The 9,205-nt window shown below is 54.4% G+C and overlaps 1 protein-coding gene across 1 annotated transcript; it reads left to right on the forward strand.

Annotated features, from left to right (window-relative positions):
- Positions 1-1,150: 1,150 nt before the first annotated feature.
- Positions 1,151-8,207, forward strand: TOR4A (torsin family 4 member A). The gene is made up of 2 exons (XM_074846477.1): positions 1,151-1,448; positions 5,354-8,207. The coding sequence occupies exon 2, from the start codon at positions 5,393-5,395 to the stop codon at positions 6,959-6,961; it is 1,569 nt and encodes a 522-aa protein (XP_074702578.1). The 5' UTR covers positions 1,151-1,448; positions 5,354-5,392; the 3' UTR covers positions 6,962-8,207.
- The last annotated feature ends 998 nt before the right edge of the window (positions 8,208-9,205 follow it).

Here is a 9,205-nt window from a genome sequence, read left to right on the forward strand (position 1 = left end):
GGGTCAGCCCTGCTGGGCTTCCCGACCTTGAGAGCAGCTCCCAGGCACTCTGTGCCAGTGGCTGTCCTCCGGCTGAGCTCCTGCGCCTTCGTGACACAGAAATCCCCACATTTGCAAGGATTTGTTAGGCAAATCCCCCTGGCCGCAGTGGAGGCACATCCAGCTGCCTGGCACAGGGTCGGGGATATGTTGCAGGTCTGGGCTGGGGGGGACCGTGCAGGGACCTTGGTGTGCATCGCAGCCAGGGTGGGATCTGCACTGTGATGCTCTGAAACACTCCAAGTTGGGGTTTTTTTCCTCTTTTTTTGGTCTTGGGCAGCTGCTCTCGCAGGGAGCGGTTCCAGCTGGGGGTTTATCCAAAACTAGGAGCTGGAAAGACCAGTAAGAGGTCGCTTTGGGGCTGCTCTGGCTTTGCCAAATGGGCTTGTTTTTCAGGGAAAAGCCTTGGCTGGGTTGTGAAGGCGCAGGTGAGAGGTTGGAGGGGGGTCAAGGCAGGTTTGTTAGGGCTAAAGGAAAGTTGAGCTGCAGATGGACGTGAGGAGGAGCCGCCGTGATGAATCTTGGCACGGACGGGTACGGAAAACCCCTGCTGCTTCCTTCTTCCCTCTGTTAACACAGCTGATGGAAGAAGTGGTTTTTCCGGGGGGAGTTTTTGTGCAGCGAGGCCTCGGGATGCCCACACCACCTCTTCCAGAGGTCGGTCCCGCAGCGGCCGTGCAGCCTGGCCCAGCCATCCCCACCTCCCTCTGCCGCGGGGCTGGGGGCTGCCAAGGGGCCAAAAACCTCAGTGGGGTCGGAGCGGCCAGGGGCAGCAGGAGCTGCTGCAGTGCAGGCACCTACCCAGGGACAGGCAAATCAACTGCTCTGGACTCGCTATTTTTCTCAAGGCTCACTATTTTTTTAAGGATTCACTATTTTTTCCTAGATTCACTCTATTTTCTGCTCTCCCTGTTTTTCCTTCTGGCCAGGAACCTCATCCCCAAGCTGCACCAGCGCTGGGTCAGCCCCAGTAACCTCTTCACAGCATCACCACTTTGACCTTTACCGGTCACAGGCTCTTGGCTAATTACACCCCAGAGGGTGGGGATGTTTTACCCAAACTCAGGGCTTTCGAGGCTGCGTGGGTGATGAGCTCATCCCTCTGCCCTGTCTCTGTCCCGCTGCGGCTGCCCAGGATTCGTGTTTCTTTGCACGATGCCGCCGTGACGGCAGCTGCCAAGGAGGGCTTTGAGCAAGAGGGGGAGAGAAAACCAGCCAGCAGCGGCCGTCCTGCAGCACAGGGAGAAGGAAGTGCTGCCGTGGGCCACTCCTCCTCGCCATTTCCTCTCCGCAGTCGAGTTTTTATACGGATGAGAGAGTGGAGGGCAGAGGAGCAGCAGGCCTGTCCGAGGCTGGGCTCGGCGGCTGAAGGGGAGCACCAGCAGCCGGCCCTGAGGGAGACATTGCGGGTAACTGTGCTTGGTTCGGCTCCCCTGTCCCGCTCCCCACCCCGCAGGGGGTCACTGGGGCACCCCTTGGCCTCGGCCACTTTGAGCTCTATCCCCGCCACTGCCTCCTGCTTGTCCCCAATGGCCCCTTTCCACCAAAAACCACCCCAGTTTTGTGGGGACCCTCCTGTTCCCACCGATTTCGGATGCTCTGGGCTCTTCTCCTCTTTTCGCTGCCCTTCCCGTCGGTCTCGGTCTTGGGGGCCTGGCAAAAACTTTGGGCTGGGAGCGGGGCTGGTGGGGTTTGGTGGCAAGCAGGCTTTCGGGGTGGCAGGGGTGGGTTTTCCATTGCCCTGGCTGTCACTCTTATTCTATTTTTTTGGGACAGTGAATGTCAGCACACCCTGAGCTTGACCCGTGAAGCAAACCATGTTTCTCGGGCTGTTTCCAAGCAGTGCCCCTGGGGAGCTGCAGCTTGGGGTGCATCTGCCAGCATCCAGGGTTTCTGCTCCCAACCACTGACCCCCCTCGATCCATGGCCCCCGTTACAGGGAGCTGTTTGGCTCTGCTTTCCCCGTGGAAACGCTCAGGTTTGGATGGAGGGGGTTGGCTTCCCGCTGGGGAGGGGATCAGCCTTTGGGATTTTCCAGCCGGTCCCTTTTCCCAGCAGCTTTGCTAACCCCAAAGAGCCAGAGTTTGGGGTGCAGTTCCCTCCTCTCCAAGGCTCTCCTCGGATTCAGCAGCCGGCACTTTAACCGGGGATATATTTCTCCAGCTGGTGTCGGGCTGACGGCTCTTGCACACCGGGCACTTTCTATCCCTGAACACCCTCTGCCCAGAGGCTGCCCCTGTCCCGCTGCCCTCCCTCTGCCCACGCAGGCTCCTCTGTTGCGGAAACCTTGTTTTGGTAGGAGCAGGGTGACACACAAACGCAAATGTTAGGGGAAGAGCTAAAGGAAGAAAACTGGAGGTTTTCCAGAAGCGTTTCCAAGAGCTAAGTGCAAGTCTTCCCGCGGTGTGGCCGGACTTGGAGCAGAGCAGCGGCTAACGGTGTCGCAAGCTCTTGTGATGCTGCAGACCTAATTGCTGCGTTCTTTTTCCTATTGTTTTCACCAAATATCTAATTAAGCTGCCAAAAGGGCATCTCTGCAGGCTGGCAGCGCCACCGGGCTGGCACAGATGCCTGCCCTGGCCCTGATGCTGAGCAAGTGGGGGCTGCTCTTGACAAAATTCGAGTCCTATGTAAATACCAGCAGGTATTAGGAAGTGAGTCATGGTATTAATAGGATTATTACATGCGTGACTGGACAGATTTCTTGCTGAGAATGGGATTTGGTCCCTCCACCCTGCCTTGCTCGGCTCATCTGGAGGGTTGAGCACCCCGTGCTGTGGGATGGATGTGCTGTTTGGGCTCTTGGCTTTTGGGAAAGAGGGTCTTGAGCATCTCCTGGCTAATGAGCGCTTGGTCCTCGCTGTTTTCCATAGGCCTTGCAGGGCCCTCGGGCTCCCCGCGCAGACACAGTGGTGACAGGAGAGTCAGCTATGAGCTGCGAGGAGCCAAACTGCTTTGTGCTTCAGCTGGGGCTGCAGGCAGGGTGGGGGCAGCACCCCGCTGCGATCGGCAGCATCTGCGGGGCAGTGTTCGGGATGGCTCATCCTTCCCTGCCGGCATCCGTCTGCTCCATAAACCCTTTCCCGCAAACTCCCACAGATCCTCCTGGCATTTAATCAACCCCCTCTACACCTGCGTGGGTTTGGGGCTGAGAAAGCTTCCCTGTGTGTTTGTGTCGATGGCCCGGAGGGTTGTCCTGTCCCCAGTCCCTGCTCCCTGGGGACCATGGCCGGTGCTGGTCTGGGGACAGCCTTTGGGGACCTTCAGGCACTGTGTGATCAAGGCAGTGTGCAAGATGGGGAGAAGAGAGGGTGTGACCCCAGAGTGCCATGGGGACAGCCCGGGGTTCCCAGTGGCATCCGTGCTGGTGGCATCCTGGGTGGTGGTGGCCCCCAGCGCTCCCGCCCAGTGCCGCCTCTGCGCCTGCTTGCAGGAATCTCGTCCGTCTGGTTTTGCTCTGGGCATGGCCAAATCCTGCATATGGTCTGTAATTAGCACTCGAGGCTAATTGCAGCACAGCAATAGCTCGTCAGCGATTAGCACTGGGGGAGCCGCTCGCCCCGGCTCAGTTCCCACAACGCGCCGGCTGCTGGCACACGGTCCAGAAATCACCTTGTCCCCAGGGCGGAGGCAAAGACTTTGCTTGGCATGTCCCCGCGTTTCAGAGGAGCTGGGAGAGGAGCAGGGTGAAGCGAGGAGGTGGCCGGGAGCGTTTCCCAGTGCCTGTAACTCCCCACGCAGCTTCCCCGGCCGCCCTTTCACTCGCTACGTGCTGGCGGGCAGCTGCTTGCGTCAGCCTCATGGTGGGGGAAGTAAAACCTTCGCCGGACCGTGACATTTTGCAGGTTGGTAACTTCCTGCTGAGCTGAAGCGAGTTAATAACAAACCCTTCAGGGACCTCCTCCTCCTCCCCAGAGACGTGGTGCTTTTGGCAAGACCTAGGGTTGATTTTTCTGGGCGGCTGATGAAAGTGGCTTTCCTTGCCCTGCCCGTGCCGGCTTCCTGCTCTCAGGGTTGGCAATGTCACAGCAGCAAACTGTCCCTTGCGTCAGTGCTGCTGCGGTTTGGAGGCACTGGGGAAATGCCCTCCCACCGTGACACAGCTTCTGCCACCACCAGCTTGGTGCCGGGCAGGGACGGAGCCGTCCCTGGCACTGCAGCACGTGGGGGTGGTTGTGTGCGGGGTCCTGCACCTCGTGGCTGCTTCCAGGCCTGCAGAGCTGTTTTCTCCTGGGGGCTTCCCCGCTGGGCCCGTGCCTCTTGTCATCACGTCCCGCTGCCAGAGCACAGCCTCTCCTCTTCCTCCTTGTTTGCCGACCAAGGTTTGTCCACGCATTCTCCATGCAGATGGTTATTCCCAGGGATGCTCATGTCCCACGCTTTCCTGCACGGCTCCAGGGTCTCGTCTGGGAAGGACACAGCGGCCACCCCACGTCCAGGGGTGCGAGCGCGAGGGCACAGGGGTCAGGGAAGGACCAACCGTGGGGTTAGGAGTGTCAGGGTGCTGTGGGGCAGCCCCCTCCTCTCCCCACAGCCATGTGCTGCTGGCAGGCTTAGCCACAACCACGTCGGTTCTCTGCAACCCGTCCGGGTGCAGCCTGGGGAGCCGTGGGCCAAGGGCTGAGCGCTGGCTGGACGCTGCCCTCACCTCCTCTCCCTGCCTGCAGTGCCTGGCGCTGCCTGGCATGCTCGTCGGCACAGCCGGGTGAAGTCCACCCCCCGGGAGATGCCATGCCACCACAACCTGCGTGGCGAGAGCGTTTCCACAGCGAGTCACTCCCGCGCACACTCCCACACCCTGAAAGGTCTCTGTGGGTGTACGAGTGACTGTTTCCTATAGGGGTGTGGACGTGCGTGTGTGTGTATGCTGGTGCAGAGGTGTGGTTTTGTGTCTTGCTTTAATTTAGCTTTAATTTAATTTAGTAAGGAAACAGGACTGGGCAGCTCTGGTTCAGAGCACGGCTCTGTCTGCCCGGTGTCCTGCCTCTCGCTCCTGGCAGCACGTAGCAGAGCCCCCAGCTTTGGCTCCAGCCAGCTCCAAACTTTCCTTCTGTATGTGAAGGCAGGGTTGGTTTTGTGATATGCATCGATTTGCATTTATTTACACTGAATTTCACCTGTAGTTTTGCATGTCTAGAGCATCTTCCAGAAAGTTAGCTTAGGTCTGAAAGTCTCTCTCTGCCACCTTGCCATTGCTGATTGCTACAGGTAATTGTTCTGCCCATTAGACAGTGGGATATCTGCCTAATTTCACTGTGGTTGGTCACTTCCTGGGCTTAAAAAGATTAATTTTACGTTTTTTTTTTCTTTTCAGAATGAAGATTATGTGAATGGGCTGTAAGAACCGGATGAGATGGATGGAGATCTGCCCTGTTCTGAGGTGGATGGAGAAGTGTCCTCTGCCACGGAGGATCTGGGAGGACAGATGCCCTGTGTGGAGAGCGATACTGAAGGAGACGTGTCCAGTGCTGAGAGCAATGCAGAAGGAGGGATGCCCTGTGCTGAGACCAACACAGAAGAAGAGGCACCTTGTGTTGAGAGCAGTGTGGAAGGAGAGCTGCCCGGCACTGACAGCGATGGCGAAGGGGAAATGCCCTGTGCCAAGAGTGATGCAAAAGGAAAGGCGTCTTGCTATGAGAGTGACGGGGAAGAATTACCGGATACTGAAATCCCTGCTGCTTCAAAGAAAATATCTTCTATTTCTTCTTCCTTGCGGGCAATCATCCGCCTGAGACGACAATACCGGGTGCAAAAGAAAAGTCGTCTGCATTTAGAGCTCCCTCGAGAAAAGTCTTCAGAGCTTGTCCATGCGAGGGTGCTTCAAAGGCAGCTTTCGCTGAACCGCGCTAGCCTGTATGGCCCTTCCATGTCCTTCTTTAATCAGACCAGCTTCGAAACTTCCCAGTACTTCACCTTTGACACATCTGTGGAGCAGTATGCTATGAAAAAATGCAGGCGGAAAAAGAATCGCAGGAAATCTAGGATAGTCCTGTATCCAGACAAAACAAAAAGATACCTTCCAACAGAGGAGAAGAGCAAGGCAAAACGCTGCCTTCTCTTGCTCATTGTCATTATCTTCTTCCAGATTCTCAATGCAATAGAGAACCTGGATGATAACCTCCAAAAATATGACCTAGATGGTTTGGAGAAAACAATGCACCGGGAAGTATTTGGGCAGAAGGTTGCTGTGGAAAGTATTATGGAATTACTGAAAGACTATCTGGCTACCCATATACACAACAAGCCTCTAGTAATCTCTTTAAATGGCCCGACAGGAGTTGGGAAGAGTCATGTTGGCTGGCTGCTGGCCAAACATTTTCTTTCTGTCATGGACAATGACTTTGTGCTTCAGTACTTTGTTATGCATCACTGCCCCAATGGGGTGGCTCCTCTTACTTGTGAAACAGATTTGTCTAAGAAGATTTCTGACATGGTTACAAGAGCTGAAATGGAAGAGAAGATACCATTGTTTATTCTGGATGAGGTTGAACTCATGTCTCCAGTCCTGCTGGATACTCTTAGCCGATTCTTTGAACCCAATCAAACCAACGAGTTCCTCAACGCCATCTACATTTTAATAAGCAACATAGGAGGTGGTGAAATAACAAAGTTTGTTATCCAGAATGCATCTGCTGAGCTTCTGCATCAGCAAAGGGGAGGTGAAGAACTGCTGAGCATCATCCAGCCTGTACTGATTGATGCCCACCCTCTCTGGAAATCTGCGGACATCATCCCATTTGTTCTTCTAGAGAAGAGTCACGTCATAAACTGCTTCCTAGAGGAGATGAGGAGAGAAGGGCTGTATCCCGACCAGAAGCATATTGAAAATTTAGCAAGTCAGCTCAGTTACTACACTACAGGGGGCAAGCAGTACTCCAAGATGGGCTGCAAGCAGGTTGTGGCCAAAGTCAACCTGTTGTAGTGATTTTCTGCAGAGGCCAATTCCTGCTCTCAGGATTTACAAAATCCTGGGCTTATGGAGGAGTGCGTTACAGCAGGCTGTGGTCAAGGTGTCCCTTCTCAGGCCTGCACTGACTCTGTCCCGGTCAAGGTAGAGGGACGGCAGCCTGGGCTCCTCTGCAACATGGTCTCTGTTCTCCTCCAGATGCTTCACTTGTTCCTAATGTTCTGTGAATAAGGCGGGCAGCAAAGCTCAGGCAACCTCCCATTAACTGTGAGATGCTTTGTTCCTCACATGCTCATTTGGGATACTTTGTCATTAAGGAGTTGTGAGACGCTCCTATAAACAGGAATAGGAAATAGTAACTGGGTTAACTGTCCCTGCAGTACATGTAGCTGTGTCTCACTCCTTCTCCAAGCTCACAGTCTTCAGCTCTTTGCTTTTGTTGGTCCAGGCTGGTGATGTGCAGAGCAGAGGCCGTACTGGACACCTGGGAGAATTGAGAGAATTTGCGACTTCTCGTCCCCCAAATGCATGGGCAGTCAGAGCTAGAGCTAGAGTCTCCTACGTGACTGTGCACTCCAGAGACAGCTTTTTGGACCCATTCCTGAGTTCTTGCTTTTCTGAGCTCATACCTGAGCTCACCTTTGGCACCTCCAGCGAGATTTCTGCCCTGCAAGTCTGTTTGGGCTCGTCTCGAAGACTGGTTGGCAGTGCCAGCTGGTGCAGAAATAACCATCGGATTGTTTCAGGTCTGGTGGTGGCAACTCATCCTGAGGGCTCTTCCGCTTTTTGCTTCTGGGTACACTTCACCACGCTCGTTATCTAGAAAGCCCAAAATAGCAACTGACATATATTAAGCAACACACACTGGAAAAGACAGTTTGGGCTGTCTGGGCTGAGTGCAGTGGGAATCCTGGGCTTGTTCCCAGCCCTGCAAGGCCAAGAGGAGGCTCTTTGCCATTGCGACCCCAGGGAGAGCATGCTGCCTGGGAGCACCTCGGGAAAAGCACAAGTCCTTGTTTTGAGCAGGCAAACAGCAGGTATTTATAACATTGCTTTTCCAGGTTTTGGTTTTGTGCCCAAATCCCCTTCTACAATTTGCTGTGAATTATCAGACACATAATCCTGTGGATGTTTGCACTAGTTGTTTGATTTGCCTCTTTCTAATTGTTTGTCTCCAAAGACTTCCGTCACAAACTCCTCCTTCCAGAGCTATTGTCAGGAATAAATCCAAACTATCCTGAATAAAATAATTCAAAGTACATTTCCTTTATTTGTCTGAAATGTGGTTTTCCTCCAAAATTTCGGTTCTGGACCAATGTAGCTGCACTGCTATGCCTGTGTTTCCCAGTGACTTGGCTTGGGAGAAAGGGCTACGGCTCTGTTGCAAGTTTTTTTCAGACCACCTTGATGCAGTGTGTGTGTGCAGCTCCTCGAGGTACACTCATGGTAAGCCAGGTTCAAAACCCACACAGTGCAGCAGTGCCAAAAGCTGTGTGCCACAAGCTCCTCCATCCCCCAGAGTGGCACAGCGGCGACTAGGCTGGAGACAGGGAAGTGTCTTGGCTGAGATGATGCTGGGCTGGAAAGCCTGTCGTGGTTTCTTCTCTTGAAATTATCCACTGAAGAAGCCTTTTTCTCCTGCAGAATAGCCCGTGAGAGCAGCTGGGCAGAGAGCAGGAAGGGCTGCTTGCATGGCTTAGGGGAAGGGCTCTGAATGAAACTAAGCCACCTCCTAGATGCAAGTGTTCACAAGAAGCCATGTGTATGAGCTGGTTTCCATAACTTAGTGAGACTTTACTACAAGGACAGTTAATATGTTTTTATCCTGGATAAGAAACAGGAGCAACTCAGGGAGCAGGATTCTCCTCCTCTTCCAGCTGGGAGAGGGACAGGGGTTATTTCTGGTTTCTTCTACCAAGGTCTCTTCTTTCTGGGAGAGGAGCCCAAGAGTATGCCAGGAGAGGTAAGCGTCACCCACACTGCCTGGGCTTGGGAGCTGAAAATGCCACCAATGTTTGTAGTGCTGTGCTGCAGGGGTGCTGCTGAAGCAGGCACCCATGGGCGTTGGATTGCAGATGGCTTTTGTCATGGTGTCAGGACAGGCAGCAGAGCTGATGGCAGTGCTGCCTTCACAAGGGAGGATTTCAGGCTTCCAAGGGCTATGCAAGGGACTGTAAGTACTGTGGGGATGCCTGAGATGTTTTGGAGGGGATTTAGACTTGGTTTTGGATGTTGGCACTTGCCGTCCACCCACAGGGT

This window comes from Strix aluco, chromosome 20 (assembly GCF_031877795.1).
Source record: "Strix aluco isolate bStrAlu1 chromosome 20, bStrAlu1.hap1, whole genome shotgun sequence".
Classification (NCBI taxonomy): domain Eukaryota; kingdom Metazoa; phylum Chordata; class Aves; order Strigiformes; family Strigidae; genus Strix; species Strix aluco.